Below are 18,309 nucleotides of genomic sequence, written 5' to 3' on the forward strand. Positions count from 1 at the left end.
AATATGGCTGATTCTTAATATAAGCTACATTGGATGTTCCTTCCATAATTACGACTACTCTCTAAACCTACGTATAAAATAAGATTCCTTTGTCACCCAACATATCAATACACAACTTCTAAATTTTGTCAAATGTAGGAATTATCTACGTTTTAGTAAGACGGAGTGATTTAGTAGACCGTTATCAATATTGAGCCTGAGTTCTGACAATAAATTATATCAGATATGCGAATCAGAGCCTGAAATATATATATCATTAAGATGAAACACGAGATCAAGTCATCAGTATACGGGAGATCGGACCAGACTATATCTAAGGGAATTAAGCACACCTTAACTAGAGCGAAGGTATACTTATAATAAGAGTGACTAGCGCTACGGTAAAGTAATGTAGACATCTTAAAACTAATTAAGTAATGAGTATATTTATCGACAATAATAATAATTAATATTATTTGTTGGATAATAAACTGTAACAATGTCGAGCAAAAATACGCTATACTTAATGCATGATATTTTAATAAATCTCTTTATTAAAAATGCATAAAAATTTAATTGAAAATGTCAAATTTGTTACCGTAACAATGCTTAAAATATACGCCACACGATCTCCGAAGGCATTCGCGAGTATTGCGCGTACGCAATCGTCAACAACGTGCGACCCCCGTATCCGGACCCATACAATACATATCAGGTCCTCAACGAACGATCGCAGGCACTATGGTTCAGCTTAAACTATATAATTATATTTAATTTCATTGATCATTTTTGGCATTAATTATTTCGATTAAACATACAAGTATATTGTCTGTTTAAAAGGCTATGAGTGCGGTCGGAGATCGTGGAGCGTAAGATTCTTAATATTGCTTACAATAAACAGAGGCTACGAGGCACAATAAATTTATTGGTATCAAATTAATTGGAATGTATAATTCACACCAAACTTAGTGACAGCTCGGAGCATTCAAAAGACCTAGCTACGCACGGAAATCACGCACGGGACCTTAAAATACGCAACCAGCCACGAATAATTAAAGCGGTCACAAAATTATGCTGCACCTACATATACTTAAAGTTATTGAATAAACGGTAGATCATAATAATGAACACATTGCGACGCCCGGCAGCGCGGGAAAGTAAGACTTCAGAACAATAACTTTAATAATAGAGCGGATAAGAGCCCAAAAAAGCGATATAAAAATTGCCTTGACTTTCAATATCTGTCGTTAATAAAATATCAATATATTTAATAACTCAAGTAAATTCCTAACGCATAAGGCAGCTATTTAAAAATATTTTAGAATTGAAAACCCCGTAAGCATAACTTTTGGTATTGTTAATCGCCCACTAAAATAAAGTGAACATTATAATACCTATCGTACATACCTAAAATCCTAGAAATTTTGTAATGCGAATTAATAAAATTCGTTTAATTTGTGTTAAGACAAGTAAGTCTACCCAAAGCTAGGGTTAATAAAATTTGCTAGTAAAACATTAATGCTATCCGTCGTACAGTAACTTACTAGCAAATAATAAACGATTTTTTTGTTGTTTTTTCCTTTTTACCGAATACATAACATAATAACGTATTATATCACGTACATAACATAAGTATATAATATAACAAACAAGTAATTAGCCTAAACAACCATTGGTGCACTTGAACCCCTTAAACACATGGCATGCATCTGTTATGGCAATGGCTACATCTTTATTATAAAATTTAAATTGTTAGATATACCCCAATATGACAAAATTCTTCATCAACCAACACGCTTAATTATAACTTCCATGATGTTCTAGAACAGATAATAATCAAATATTTCGCTACTCTAAATGATATTTTATTAATTACCATTCAATCTATCAACATTCAAAAAAATGAATGTTCACAAGAAACAGATCGCATAAAGAACATAAGTAAAAAAAAAATCTATCAACCAATTTAATCATTACAAAGTCGTGAAAGCCTTCGCCTTTTAACGCTGCTGTATTTTGGTTCGTAGAGTGTGGTGAGGTAGAAATACTTATACCAACTTAGTCCTCAGAGATAGCAACGCAATCTGTAGCTTATATCAGGTAGGACACTAATCCTATCTGGGGTTCATAACATTTATGAATCCCACGCGACTAAGAGCAAAAACATTACGCATAAAAAATGTACCACATTCTCGACGTATATATCTAACGATTTAAACCTTATACCACTCCAACAGACTAGAGACAAGTGTTCGTACCGTGAGGTAGACATTTTACGAACGGTTAGACATTGTGTTACAATTTACCTTTATTTGGACATTTTAACTAATCTTCAAAAAGATATTTAATATAATAAATCTAGCATAAGTAATAATTTTATATTATATTGCTTTGAGTATTATGCAAACATTAAACATAATAACATAATTGCTCATACGCGTTAAGAAAATGTAATTATTGTATTGATACCCAAGCTTGATACCGAAATAAATAAATATTTATGAAGGACAACATTGAATTGAGTAAATATTTGACTTTTAAATTGATATCCCTTCATTATGTCTTTTCGTTGTATTTCGGTGGTTACTAAATTTAGAAATACGCATTTCCGTTTTGTAACTGTCAATTATTAACTGTTTGGTTGATCACTGACACTACTATGCCCATCAGGTACTTTATTTTTATACAATAAAGATATTATGAATGATAACTTTTTAATAATAATATAAAAAAATAATTAATCAATGTTTGTAAATCTATTCAATTATTATTGGAATACGTTATTTATTTAGGTATTAAACGACAAATTGATATTTTCTTAACTAATACGGCCTATTAATTATAACTAGAAAGATGCATTTATGTGTCATGCGTGGTTAAGTACAGTGGCTCGCTAAAGGTACCTATTTAGAATTAAGAATTTAGAATATATTTCGCTGAGTATAGGCAGCTTTGACTAGATAGATGACTACAAGATAATGCTGAAGCAGACCAGTGACATTGTATCCGTCAAACACATTAACAAAGGTGTTTTCGACGACGCTTTTCGTTACGTGCATTTCTGGATATATTTGGAATATACCTAGAAAATGTCCGTAGTCTGCCAGAGCTTAGAGGTATAAGGTTTTACTGGACCCAAGACGCGGGAACCCAGAGGGGCTCGGACTGCACCCTCCAAGCTGCCTTGAGAAGCTGCGAGAGGGCGCTGGCGAGGTCCTCGTTAACAATTTCTTCGTCGAACATGTACCCGTACAGAAAGTTGATGCGGTTCGACGAACGTAAGACGTCATTGAACTCGTCTTCCTGAAAAATATAAGAGGAAAAATTTAAATTAATTCTAGTTAAATATTCTAGTAGTTTTAGTTTAAATATTGTTTAATTACTTTTTTATTGTATTGTAATCGTAATTAAATAATTTATTAATTTTAAAATCGAATAACATTAATAAAGATTAAGACCTTAAAAACAAAAAACAAAATTAATTCTGAATGAAACATACCTCAGTGAGAAATACTAAATACAAAGTTATTTATATTTTACGCATATTATCAAATAGCATAGGCAAGTTCTTAATCTGCTTACATATCAAATTTTACTTTTAAATTAACAGGTAGTATTTACATTGAAATCCAAATTTAACATAGGAATATCATACCTAAACTTTTTACCATATTCTTAAAGTTTTGATCCTACACCTATTAACAAACTTTTATCATCTCAAGTCTATAAATATCAAAGACTATCTTTTATTTTATTGCCCATATTTAACTATAATTGCAATATTGAAAAATACGAGTAACGTAACAGAAATCCTTAGTCTCAACTGAAGTTTATTACTCCATATTTAGGTCATGTGCCATCTAATCGAGTATAAGCTCTCACATAGTCGGCGTCGTAGCAGAAAAATAAACTTGAAAACGTAAAAGCTTTCGAACCGTCCCCATCGACAGGGAATCGGCCGATCTCTCGAGGGCGCACTAACCCGATATAGGTACCAATAGAGTTGAAACTCATTGGAGTGGAAGTTCGCTTATTCCATCTATAACAACACTACATAGCTGTATTTTACGTAACTCGAACTGTTCTATTTTTAAAAACTGTTTTTTAACTAGCCGTGTTAGCATTTATGGGTCAATTCGTGCAACAGATTTTTAAGTACTCCCATTTAACGTTAAATTAGACTGAATAGTTATTCAAGTTCGATATTCGTAATATGGTTAAATTGAGCTTTTCCGAATCTGAATCTTTTCTGAATCCGAATAGTGGTCATAGCATAGCCTAAACAACTAGTACATATCTTCGCCGCGTTTAGACATCGAAGATGTGTGGGATAACTTAGTTAAGGATGTGAGTCAAATCCACCTATAGGATTGCTTGATTTTACTGCTTGATTTTAACGAAATATAACATGAAACTCGAGCCATCTGACTATCATTGCCTAATACTTCAAAATAAATAAATAATGAGTAAAACCCTAATTGTTGCATATGTCTTTGCCAACTGTACTCATCACTCTTGATGTTTATTATGCAAACTTTTAAGATCTTTTAGCACCAAATGTATGCACGAAATCTTTGTAAGGACGGAGAGACGACGTACGTACCATTGTTAACAGTTTCTAAAGCGAACTCACTCCAACGTGAACTAAAATGTGGATGACTGAGCAAGCTGTGAAGCTGAACATCTTAATGATCGTAATTGCATGCACCTATTTTTGGTGTTACGTCTGTATAGTTAAAAAGAGTGCGAAAAATTCACACGGAATCCAGCAGAGTGATGATTATGGCTTCAGTATAATCAACGCAGATTGCAACCCTTTTCATGAACTCTAGAGCTCGGGTTTCTCTCGATGGATAGCTAAGAATTAGATGTAGTCTGCTATGCAATAATATCCGAGACTGACAACTTATCGTGTGTTCGTATAAACTTACGAAGCACGGAATATACATGAAATTTTACCCCTAGCGGTCCACCCATCCAATTTCCGACCGCGGCCGACGTTGCTTTACTTTGTAGATGGTTATAAATGTTACAAATTAACATAAGCCTCGGTGTACTAATCTAAGCCTATATCATCCTTAGAGGTCACCTTTTTGTTATTAAAGGGGGTCGCCATCTAAATATTAAAACCTACCGATACAACTGTGACTTAAGACCCACAGACAGAAAATTTATAGACTGCCTGGGCGAGGCTTGAATATTTTAAACGCATAAATAAACTATTGAATAAAATCATATTATAATTTATAAAAAAGTAACCGCCGGGTTTAAACTGCATTTTTTTATTTTTCGTAGTCTAAAATTAGTATGAGTACTAACCGTGAAAGCCCTGGAGCTGTCCTTGTCGAAGGTGGATCTTGCGTTGGCAGCGGTCCTCGTTTCTACGAACTTGTCGAGCGGCGGCGGGCGTACGAACACTATGTACGGGCGGAGGCGTGGAGTACGCAGCATTTTCAACGCTTGCCAGTGCGGGCTTATTACACATACGCGACCTATAATAAAAAATAATAAAAAACTGAAGTAATTATAACAATATTAGTTTTCTTTTCACCACGCTTGACCTTTTATTAGCTTGACTTGTATGTATGTGTGTAACGGAATCTTAATACTCGATTTTTACCCACTTTCAACGGTACGACTAATTTAAAACTTTAAAGAATTATCAAAAACCGATGACAATACACGATTTTAATAATTTTGTCCCATTCTCATCGTCAGAATCGTCAGGATTAACGATTTTCCTTACGCGATTTTAGCGTGGTTTTTAGTTTTTAAACTATAAGTAATATTTTTTATATTATATTATAGGAGTAGCAGACCACCTAATTGTAAGTGGCTACAGCCGCTCATGGACATCTATAATCAACCCCAGATAGAATTACCTATTCCTATCTGAGTTTGGCCAAAGATGCGCCGCTACACCTGAGTACTAAGCTGGCAGGTCTCGAAAAAGTATGTCTCCCTTACCTGCTTAATACTGCTGTTATTAAGCAGAACTATATATGGCGGTGGTGATGCCAGAGTCGAACCACAAAGAGTTTTACCTATCTATCTTTCAATCATATCAACCAACATGAATTTTATTAAGATTAATAACTTTATAGTTTGTACATATCTTCACTTAACTCACATTGTTTTCAAATTCCAACGTCACATATTTTTGTTAAACGAAAGCTTATAAAACAGTATTGAAACATCGGAGTTTAAATTTGAAATGGCGATATGCGATGGAAATAGGTTCGTCTATTCTACAGGCAGCGCTATAGAAACGTCGAAATGGCTATTCACGTTTTATGATGAAGCTAAAATCCCTAGAACATTGAATGTACCGGAATGTCGTTGGCAGCGGTCGATTGAACTACGTGACTGCAATTCTTAAAGCGACCTCTTTAATGATACTGGAACTATGTTACATATTGAATGGACTTCGGATGCCGGGGAACCTAATTTTACGTCATTCCGTACGTTTAAACTGTACTCATTCATATTATGTCATGGTTTTAGAACCCATTGTCTAATGTCATTATTTCTCAACGAAATTAGAGGTGTTGATTATTATATTTTGCACTTCTTACTAAAACACATATTGTATTGATTTACACCTATTAATAATACTTAGTCTACGAACATTTTGACTTGATATCAAAATTTGATAACGTCCATGTTTGGTAAGCATAACATTGCACAGATTAATTATTAATAACGAGTTTTAATCTTCGATAGCAACTCATCTGTTTCAGCTACAACTCTCGTCAGATTTGAGAATTGGTTCGGCTAACCAAGCTACGTTTATTACAAACCGCAAATCGGATTGGGATTCCTATTTGTAATTACAGTGAGCAAACATTGCTGAATGAATTTCGACCACACCGGAGATCGAAATATAACCAAATACAGTTACATAGTGGAGATTTCACGTACACTACACGTTTTATTCATACAGTACCTATCTGATAGGTATAGCGTTTTCTAAGATAAAACCTTACCGGAATGTCTTTTACATTCCGCAGAATTGTATAGATTTCCGTTTTCCCCGTGGACTGAGAACTTCCCTTGAGCTATAATCATACGATGCAGTCAAACGACATAGCTGGCGTTGTTATAGCTTACATCAAAGCTAGAGTTGTTGCAACTTATGACATAGTTACATATTTTATATATTGTAATTGAAGAAAGCCATTGAAAGGCTTAAACGGCTGACAAATGTGTCAGCCGCGGAAAAAATGCAGAAACTGCACAGTTAAGTGGTTCAAAAACACGAAATCTCAGAAAAAGTGCGGAGAAATATCGTATCATTCGTAAATGATCTAAAAGCTACATTTTTTTAATATCTTAAAACACGAAAATAGATGACAGACACAATTTCAATTGTCAAAACTGGTTACATTATCTTGTTAGGAGTGAGTAATCTTACTAATCTATGCATAGTCGTTATAATTTACGACATAGGACTCTAGTATACGAGCGACAGTCCGTGCCGACCGACAGAGTTTTGTCATCGGTCGCTAACGAAAGGCGTCCCTATCACCGTCTATCGTTAGCAACTGCCGGCGACAGTTGGCGACGGTCGCTGACTCGAGCCGTCGCTCCTATATTAAAGCCTGTAGCTAGAGTTGTTACAACTTACTATCGTAAGGCCATAAGTTGCAACAACTCTAGTTATATCTAACTAGAGTTGTTGCAACTCATGACCTAGCTAACTAACGATTCTAAAGTCGTTATAACTTACGGCTTAGTTAGACTTACTGCAACTTGACATAGATAACTTATAACTAACATAATTATCTAGAGTTGATACAACTTATGACAAAGGTAAGACAAAGTGTTACAAAGTGCAAACTCACCGGAATTGATTATTGTTTCGACACTCTCCGCGGAAGTGCCGTACAGGTTGCCCTTGTACTCGCCGTGCTCTATAAACTTTCCCTCTGATATATCTTGCTCCATTTTCTCGCGTGATACGAAAACGTATTCCTTGCCGGGTTGCTCGCTCGACTTTTGTGGCCGCGACGTGTCTGCGCATTGTTCCAATAAAAACTTAACAAACACAAAGGGACGTTCACATCAAAGCCTATTGAGACGCTCGCGTTTATACTGCAGCGAAATTCATGACGTGTGATGGCTTTGTATGAGCAACGGATGGAATAGATAGCTCGGAGAAATTGGAATGTAAAAGAATTCGATTTTTCTGATATTTTCCAGGTATACAGGGTGAATTTTTAAAACGGGCCTTCAGGGCGAAATCCGAAACTATAAGGATTAGCGAAAAATGCTGAAAGGAGTTACGAGGCCGATTTTGATAAAAACTAAAACTGCATCATTACTTTTTTAAAATAACTTTTTCCCTAGCCGGGAATCGAACGAGTTCATTTTGAAAAAAAAATGCACCCTCTATATTATTGCACTATCTGATAGTGTTGCTTATAAGGATCAAAATCTGGAAAGTAATGATAAATGACAAACTAAAGGAAAAGCCTAAATTTTAAGAAAATACATATTTTTTCATATTAATTTGGCAGTTAAGTTCCCGCCATTCATCAATTTAAATATTTCATGTATTAACATTTTTTTGGCTCAATGTTTCTAATCATTCGAAATGGACGTTTTGTTTCTCAATAATTCATATTTTTATGTCCGACTTAGCTATGGGCGGAGTTGCGTTTAATACAGATGTAAAGTTGACAATTTGCGAGAAATACTTTTTAGAGTCAAATCCGAGTGATTACTAAACAATGAGATTTAGAAAATCATATTTAACGTTGAAACAAAGTTGTAAACAACAAACAATAAGAATTTACTGTTTAATCAGTTATCTATTTTCATTAAAAAAATAAATCCTAAAAACGGCGGTAACTTATTTGCCAAACTATTACTTTCTCATACTAAGCCGTATGTCATAGTCATAACATAGAATAATTAGTTGATTAACCAACAAATTCTTCAATGGTATGACTTATGTATGTTTCTAAAGAATTATACATAAATTATTTGTTATGTATAATTCTTCAGGATTAGTATGCCAATGTATGGAAAAATACGTATTTTCTTCAAAATTTTCCTTTTCCTTTAATTTGTCACATAACATTACTTCCCAGAATCTGATCCTTATAAGCGATACTATCAGATAGTGGAATAATACAGAGGTGTCATTTTTTTCAAAATGAACTCGTTCGATTCCCGGCTAAGGAAAAAAATATTTTAAAAAACTAATGATGCAGTTTTAGTTTTTATCAAAATCGGCCTCGTAACTCCTTTCAGCATTTTTCGCTAATCCTTATAGTTTCGGATTTGGCCCTGAAGGCCCGTTTTAAAAATTCACCCTGTATACATTTGACTTATACATTTGACTAGTGTTCTAGTGACTTGACAATTCTGGGCACGAATCCTTCTCACATTGAGACAGGTTTATTGGATTGGTCAAGTGGCCAAGTACGAATTGGTACACAAAAATCACAGTAATCTCCTATATTTCTACTTTGTAAATCTTTGCGTTAAAATCATACCCAAAATAGTAGTATCAAGAAACAACAAAATATATAAAATGCTTATTACATTTTGTTATCGTAAAATAAAAAATTCTGTAATATTAATTTCATAATGATGAAACGAGATATTGTGAATATTATAAATTTGTATATGCTAATTTACCATTGCGCAGCGTCAATTGCTAAAACAATATTAATTTACTACTTACAGGGCACTGGAGTGACGAACTTCTCCGGGTCGGTCGCGATGAGTCTCCTTCGCAGTTCATTTCTGCCTACTCCGGGAGCGCCAACCAGTACTATCGGCCTGACCAGCCCCGGCCTCGGATACAACCGGGCAACTTCCTCGTACGTCGGTATCATTTCACGATCGAAGTCATCATTCTCCTTGATATCGTATATAATTTTCTTTACTTTGGGTGTAGACTTGCAAGGCAACAGCGCTGTCGCCGTCGGCGTTGGCGAGCACGGAGTCTTTGGGCCGCAATCCGAGTTCCCATTCGTCGGACTGCACAGAGCTGGTTTCCCTGAACACATATTGGTTCAAAATCAAAATAGGAATACTACATTTTAGGATTCCGTACAGATACGTTGGATATTATTAACTGTGTATTGCTTTTAAACCGGTAAGGTTCTAAGAAACGAATCTCTCGCTTATATAAAGCCAGAGTGGCGCTTATGTATAATTTTAGTAGTAAGGCGTATTTAATTACTTAAAATTCGCATCAGGCTTACATATCATCTGCATAAAGACCGTCGCGTCGCGTTAGTATAACAAAATACACAAGTACAATCATTTAGTTAATTACTACAAACTTTAATCATTCAATTCATTACATATTACAAACGTACGATATTATGAAACGCAATACAATGCCGATGAGTGTTTGTAATTAATGTTTATTTTCCAGGTCATACGTACCGTCCAATGTTTGCGGGTCAGTTTGCCGTTCATGAATTATGCGGCCTTCCTGCAGCGCTCTCGACGGTATTAAACCCGCTCGCATCACTTTGTCGCCCTCTCGTCGAGCCTGCCACCTACGTACACAATTTTATTTATTTATTTTATACCTTTTTACATGGCACAACAATTTTTTTATAATATAACAGTAGCAGACGAGCATGCAGTCCAAGTCCAAGTCCTGATGGTAAGTGGCTACTGCCGGCCATGAATGTCTGTAATCAACCCTAGATAGGATTAGATATTCCTATCTGAGGTCGGCCACAGATGCGCTGCTACCCTTGAGGACTAAGCTGGAACGCCTCGGAAAAGTATGTCCCCCTTACCACACCCTTCAAACTAGAACAGCAGCGCTTAACACTGCCGTAGCGCTGTTGTGCCGCCGGAGTCGAACCACAAAGGGTTCTACCACCATATAAATAAAAATAAATAAATGATGAAAGATAAACATAAAAATATAACTAACAGAACTATTTATTTCAAAATGGATTTATGGATTACTCTATCCAGACACACGGTAGCGTGTCAGCCAAGTTCGCAAAATAAAAGAATTGGCGACAGTACTGTGTGTTATATTAACTTTACGTGACCTTGCTGTCAGAGATGTACAAGGTGCTTAATTGATGGATTTGAACACAACTATCGCATTAGCTACGTCGCGCATCTCTGGTGGAAAAGTGTGAAGTACCCTTATGCTTACAGTATCATTACAACATTCGAATGTTATATCTGAGTTTTATTTTATATAGTATTAGTTCCAAATACGTTATACGAAATGTGGAATTACCTGTAATCTCTTGTTCTACTTATAAATTTATTTAAAATGGCAGCATTTTTATTTCTCGTTCATTGTAGAGAAAAGCCTCCACTTCGAATAACAAATTTAATGATACAACTTATAACTATTTCAGTATAGTTACAAGTAACAAAGAAATACTCACCAATACGCGTCATCCTGTGAGACGATATGTAAAACGTCGCCCTTCTTGAAATTTAACCCCGCTTCTTTGCACGGTATATATGGATCCTCAGCAGAGTTATAATTAAAAAGGGCACGAACTCTCACTTTGCTTTCCCGCGAACCACCCTTGCCGAACGACGGAACTAATTTGAAGGTTATCGTGCCCTCCGAACTTTGCTAAAAATAAAAAGGGAAAATTAACATACTCACTGGTTTACTGATTGGTTTGTTTTTTATAATGTAAAGTAGCACGAGCATGTAAGTGGCAACTATCGCCTACGGTCATCTGCAATCAACCCTAGATGTGATTGGAGTCCTAAAAGATGGCTCACCATACTCTTCAGACCAGAAAACAACAGCGTTAATTATTGAAGAGTAGGTACATCTAAACATATGTCATCTTATGTATACATCATGAAATTTAATTTATTATAATATTAGTAATTTGAGCTGGTAGTTAGTTCTTATACAGAGTGCTCTTTATGCCAATTGGGTACTTGACAGTTATAACAATAAAATATGAAATATGTTGGATATGATAGCTTATAAGTAAACATAAATTATGCAGTATTTCGTTTATTTTTTAATATGTTCTAAGTATTTTAATTTTTAAAAAGAAATTTTCGATTTTTTATCTGTGGATTTTAAATCCCAAAACGGCGACAGTGCTGCCTCAAATGTCATGTGACGTCACTACATCGAAACCTGTCGATCACATCGAAACCTGAAGTATGTGTAACGTCGAAGTTTATTTCTATATTTTCAATGTATTGACGTCACGCTACGAAATGACACTTGACCGCCTGTTTTGGCGTAACGTTCCGTTTACCGTAATAAAAATATGTTTTTTATTAATAAATAGCCCTTTTTCGAAAAAATGATCAATGAAAGGCATATATAATACGTATATGAATTCATTAAAACAGTTTCCCAAAAAGTGTCAAGTAGCCAATTGTTCCAACGTTAGCGTAAGTATCTTATCGATATTGTTAATACAGCCCGCACTAAAACAACAATTCTCAATCCCCCATCATTTATTGAGCTAACTACATTATCGTACAACTTGGTATTGGAAGATATTACAGAAACATGCTTATAATAATGCAATTATCCAAGCAATACCACCACGTGTTAAAGCGATCGGGCTTTCAGAGAGCTTTCGTGCGTAAAGAGATTAATTGAACCAGCATTAGCACCACATTCCCGTGTTCGATCACCTTGAAAAATAAATCAAATAAGCGCACCAATATAGCTAACACGTCGGCCGGAGTTTTATTTTCCACGCTGATGCCGTTGACCTCGATAACCTCGTCTCCGGCATGAATTAGGCCAGATCGGTCCGCCGCTCCTCCATGCATAACACGAGCTATGACAATTTTTCCAGTTTCCTCGTCCGTCTTTATCGTTGCGCCCTAAAAGCAAACCTAAAAGTTTGAGTGCCCTTCCAAACGCCGTCAGCCGTGCCACCGCATATTGATCGAAAATCGCGTATAGTATTTGTAGCTCACGGCAAAAATACGCATTCTTGCATAGCTGTCTCCTATGAGAATTGCATTGAAAATGTCATGCTTTCTATACTTAGAATATCAGTAACAAATACCACGTGGTATGAATGTATATTTTGATTTTGTTTCGGCGTCCGTATCAGTTTAAGTATTAAGCGGACATCACAAAACTAATTTAAGACTTCTTTAATATCGAAAGACGGTGGCATGGCATATAAGAGCTCGAATGTGGCAGCTTTCATTTATAAACTCCTTCATTAAAAATATATTGTATTTTAAATCTCTCACAAGATTTTAATCCGCATGACAAATCCATTGCGGTTGTGGTTGAGGTAACCTCAAGAGGACCTAAGAGTAGAAATGAAGTTTCAACCGAAAATCCCATTTATGAGATTGTCAATTACTAACATTTTGCAACCGTACTAATAATTTTAGATTTATTTCAGGAGTGTATCGATACTAAATATATAAAAGAAAAAGTATGATCAATATCATGCAGATTCTGGGTGTAAAGTGATTTCTGTAAAAAAATGTTAAATGAAATAAAAGAACAACACCGACTTACAAAACAATTTCTTCGCATCTAAGTTGGAAAAAAGAAAACAAAATAAATTTCAGTCTGTCAGACTGTGCAAAACATATTATCTTTTTGCACCTGATACATAGTTCATAAATAATTGTCACCTGGGAGAACTTGAAATATGTATTTTGAAAAAAAAAATATAGGTAAACAACGTGTATTGTGTGGTTTGACAGGATAAAACAGCTTAAGGATATAAAAAAATCTTAAATTGGTATACAGCAAAATAACACAATACATATTGCATCAACATCTAGAGATAGCAGCTAATAAATATAGAACTTGGGCAATTATGAACAATGGGAGGGATCCAAAATATATAATAATATAAAAATAAAAATAGGTATACAATGCATAATCATATAAGAAAACTATAAAATGAACTGAAGCATTCAAATTTCTAGCAACGAAATATGCAACATAGTGCACATACTTACCACGATAGGCTCTGCACTCTGAGCTCCACCCTTTTAATAAAAAATTACTTCTTTATTACACCCTATTTGCATATTACTTTGTTATCGGTATATATAAAAGTAATACTGTAAATACTGATATTTTAGTCATGTATATATAATTTACAATATAACGAATATTTTTTATTTAATAAAAAATGTTTAAAGTATATTAAATACCTACCTGTATATATGAGACTAAAGTACTGAAGTGATTATTAGGTATAATCAAAATTGTATTATTTTTTATCAGTAATTAAATGTAAAGTATATTACTAATCAATCAATATAGATAAATAAGGATAAATATTACAAAGTACCTATATATTTTATCTGACACATTAAAAATCATGTTCGTACATATTTCACAATGAGTCCTTTTTTACTGAAATTGGCATGATTGACGTTAGCTGCTATTTCTAAATGAGATTTTGGCTCGACTTGGTAGAGGCACTGCCGTGCCTCCAGATTTTGATAAACTCATCATAACTATACAACAATATTTCAAAATAGCAATAAAGATGCCTACAAAACATCAACTTATTCCCAAACAACTTACAAATCTTCAAATCATGTTAAATGTCATAATAAATATGTAATATTGCTATAAAAATGGTTTCTAATTATATTTGAAATGATGCTTAATATGTGTAAAAAAATACATACCAGGGGCTCATCACTCTTGACCAATTGAACAATTTTAACAGTTTCTTCTTCTTCATCAGCATCAGGTGGAATATCAGGTAAATGTGGATAATAATCTTTTTGAGCGACTGCATCATGAGTGCACAGTATTGCCTGGTGTACATAGAATGAGATAAAATTAAAGATACTCTTAATTTAATATAGCAAAAAAGGGATTTTATTGAGTTATTGAGGGATATTGGTTGAGTTATTAAAAATAATAGTGCATTTATTGACTGAATAATTTCCGTTGATAATTGATAGGCCGCTCTGAAGTTGTTGCGTACAACTACAATCATATATTCCGTAGCAAAGTAAGGACATACTAATGCAGCTGTGAGTGGGCGAGAGCGGCCAGCGGACGGGGGTGGGTGTCTTCATCCCACTAATATCTATAATTTGCTATTCGCCATGACTCGTTCCAATATTAAAAGCAGGACTAGTTGTTTGGCACAGACTATCAACATCATCAACAAACCATTACTGTCGCACTGTTGGGCACGGGTCTCCTCTCATAATGAGAAGGATTAGGCCATAGACCACCACACTGACTAAGTGCGTATTGGTAGACTTCACATACCTTTGAGATTTATAAATCTCTCAGGAATGCAGGTTTCCTCACGATGTTTTCCTTCACCATTTAGCAAGTGATAATTAATTTCTAATATGCACATAACTTTGAAAAATCAGAGGTGCGTGCCTGGGATTTGACCCTCGGAGCCCTCGATCGAGTGACCGAGTATCTTAACCACTAGGCTATTACTGCTTTTACTTAATTGGCACAGACTATACTAAGGTTCAAAATTTGACTATTTTTCTAAGCAATAATTGTCAAATATCGAACTTTGGTAGGCCAAAATGGGATAAGACTGATTATTACTAACCAGCATAATTAAACAATTTAATTATTTATTATTAACAAACTTAACTACCTGAAAATGTGGCTTTTGAAGTAAACTCAACAGTTCATCATAGTCCTTGGAAGTAGTGACAACTTGTCCAAACATTTCCAAGACCTCCAGGGTGACTTGCATAGCATTTGACAATAACGGATAAAACTTATCATCCTTGCCTTTTGCTACTATTTTATTGTGAACTTGAACGAGAGCATTAAGTTGTTTGGACTGAAGAAGTTCACTTAAGAATGCTAAATCTTCCTCCCCTCCGGATGGGACTTCTTTTAACGAAGTCAGCAAACGAGTTAGAGCTAAAATTGGGAAACTGTATAATAATATGTTCAACATTTCTTTTACAATTTCATCATTGCTGTCATAATAAAATTGTAAATGTATCATTTTTCATAATTCGTGGTGTAAGAGTCAGGTGAATGTATCAAAATTTTGTCAATTTTACAGGAGAGCAAAAATAGTGTGAAAATTAATAACCTTAGCTAAGTTGGACATAAAAATATAAATTATTGGGAAACAAAACGTCAATTTCGAATGATTAGAAACATTGAGCCAAAAAAAATGTTAATACACGAAATGTTTAAATTGATGAATGGCGGGAACTTAACTGCCAAATTAATATGAAAAAATATGTATTTTCTTAAAACTGAGGCTTTTCCTTTAGTTTGTCATTTATCATTACTTTACAGATTTTGATCCTTATAAGCAACACTATCAGATAGTGGAATAATATAGAGGGTGCATATTTTTTTCAAAATGAACTCGTTCGATTCCCGGCTAGGGAAAAAGTTATTTTAAAAAAGAAGTGATGCAGTTTCAGTTTTTATCAAAATCGGCCTCGTAACTCCTTTCAGCATTTTTTGCTAATCCTTATCGTTTCGGATTTGGCCCTGAAGGCCCGTTTTAAAAATTCACCCTGTATATTCGGTATTTTATTTATTAAATATAGAATATAGCATTACATCATTTTGCCATTTCGTAAAGGACTACATTGTGAACCGTTTTGTGAAAAAAACGATTTTTGATTTTTTATACATACGTTCATCTGATTCTTACACTGCAAATTATATTTCAGTTCTTAATATGGCAATATATTACTGTAGATAATTGAAATAGTAGTTATTGAACATTTTGAGGTTTTGTTCATGGAGTATTTTTTTGTGATTTATGTAATTATTATAGCATGATAGTAATAGACTAGACTGCAATTGTCTCTTTGCAGTTTGATTCATTTAAAATATTAAAAACACTGTAAATGGTAAGTCTTTTTTACTTTTAAATAAATAAATTGTTAATATTAAAAATATTATAAATATTCAATTTGTTTTTGGTAAACTTTTTCCAAAGAAAATCCTACATTTGGTACAAAACTAGGGAAAATATGCTTCAAATGGTTACTGATGATTTTATAATCTACAGCTTTCTTTTAGAAAACATTCTGAAAATTGATCACTTCCAAATATATTTCTCACCATACCACAAAATATTCATCCATTCATATATAATATAAGAGATTATAATCATAAGGTAAAAAAGATTTTTTATGTATAAATTATAAATGGTGAGCTGAAAAAATATTTGGAAGCATACATACTTTACTTCATTAATATTTCATTGCGTTTAGATTTGTTTGATAGCTCTGTTTTTCGTGTTTATATGCCATGTTGATTTTTTTACTATTGGATTTCTGCTAACTTCAGACTCAACAATATTCTTGTGGAAGCAAATAAAAATTAAACAATACGTACCTGGATCCCAGTTTTCGCTTGGATAATCCATATTCACATAATTGTTTTTATCCGAAGAATATTAATAATGAAAGTTTAACCACGATTTCTATAAAGCAGGCATTGTAAATCTTAAGCGGAGCGTTTGAAAAGGAATCGGGGTCCAGCCATGTATTAATTGTAGTCGTTTATTCAGACTATTCAGACCACGGCTTTACTATTATCAAAGAACATTACTTGACCACTGCCCCTGATTAAATTATATAACATTGTTTTAATCAAACATTATACACTCATAAATATTTCAGAAAATCGTGTAAATATCTCCATAATTTTTATGATGGCCTTGCGTCACTTTTTGTAAATTCACTTCAATAAGATGATACACCTCGAAGAAAATCTTCGGATGTTACCGCTGTAGCTGAGCGTTGTACCGCTGCAGGACTTTAGCTATATAAGGTACTATGAGTCTGTCGGCTGTCCACAGATAGGATTTATCTTTATACAAGAATGATTGAATGATTGAACAATTGTCAGTGAGGTGAAAGACTACTGACGAGTGACCCGAAATCGAATATCGAGTTAGCAGCAACGTATTAAACTCTAATCTATGGAAATATGCAAGAGATGAGTAATCAAAAAGAATGTAGCGACATCTATGAACACAAGTAAGTTTGGGACTGTAATGTGAAATGTCTGAATCCAGTCTTATTACACTTTCCCTTTGCTTCCCTTTTCTGAATATTGGCATTACTGACTGTCATCATGATGGCATAGATAAGTGGCATTTTCTTCGTGGAATTTTATAGCACGACAAACTTTTCTGTGCGTGTGTTTTCGGAAACAGTCATTTGTTGCCACCATCATGTGTGACTTTCCAAAAAAAAAAGTTATTAATTTTTACAATAGTTTAATAAAATTTAAAAATTATACCTTATGTTATATGTCAATAAAATAAAATGTGGGTGTGTGTATTGGGTACTTGACAGTTATAACAATAAAATATGAAATATGTTCGATATGATAGCATATAAGTAAACATAAATTATACAGTATTTAGTTTA

At 34.1% G+C, this 18,309-nt stretch overlaps 1 protein-coding gene across 3 annotated transcripts; it reads right to left on the reverse strand.

Annotated features, from left to right (window-relative positions):
• Positions 1–1,936: 1,936 nt before the first annotated feature.
• metro (membrane palmitoylated protein 7-like protein metro) lies at positions 1,937–17,833 on the reverse strand. 3 transcript variants are annotated; one of them, XM_073074882.1, is made up of 10 exons: positions 17,267–17,833; positions 15,543–15,817; positions 14,593–14,724; positions 12,631–12,798; positions 11,367–11,563; positions 10,387–10,502; positions 9,674–9,991; positions 7,824–7,994; positions 5,299–5,471; positions 1,937–3,282 (listed from the first exon to the last, which is right to left on the reverse strand). In XM_073074882.1, exons 1-10 carry the CDS (start codon positions 17,295–17,297, stop codon positions 3,106–3,108), a joined length of 1,758 nt encoding a protein of 585 aa, XP_072930983.1. In that variant the 5' UTR covers positions 17,298–17,833; the 3' UTR covers positions 1,937–3,105. The 3 variants fall into 3 exon arrangements, with proteins under 3 accessions (XP_072930983.1, XP_072930984.1, XP_072930985.1); XM_073074883.1 differs by lacking the exon at positions 17,267–17,833 and adding an exon at positions 17,113–17,185; XM_073074884.1 differs by lacking the exon at positions 17,267–17,833 and adding an exon at positions 16,996–17,131.
• Between the last annotated feature and the right edge of the window lie 476 nt (positions 17,834–18,309).

Source organism: Epargyreus clarus, unplaced genomic scaffold, assembly GCF_041222505.1.
Source record: "Epargyreus clarus isolate Ecla_fem2 unplaced genomic scaffold, WU_Ecla_fem_2.2 ptg000007l, whole genome shotgun sequence".
Classification (NCBI taxonomy): domain Eukaryota; kingdom Metazoa; phylum Arthropoda; class Insecta; order Lepidoptera; family Hesperiidae; genus Epargyreus; species Epargyreus clarus.

What these genes read in the sequence shown, in the direction of transcription:
- metro (XM_073074882.1), bottom strand. Translation starts at nt 17,297, where the DNA reads ATGGATTATCCAAGCGAAAACTGGGATCCAG. An exon ending in AAGCGAAAACTGGGATCCAG is followed by an intron (nt 15,818 to 17,266) that starts GTACGTATTGTT and finishes TCCCAATTTTAG; the next exon opens with CTCTAACTCGTTTGCTGACT. An exon ending in TTCAAAAGCCACATTTTCAG is followed by an intron (nt 14,725 to 15,542) that starts GTAGTTAAGTTT and finishes TATGTACACCAG; the next exon opens with GCAATACTGTGCACTCATGA.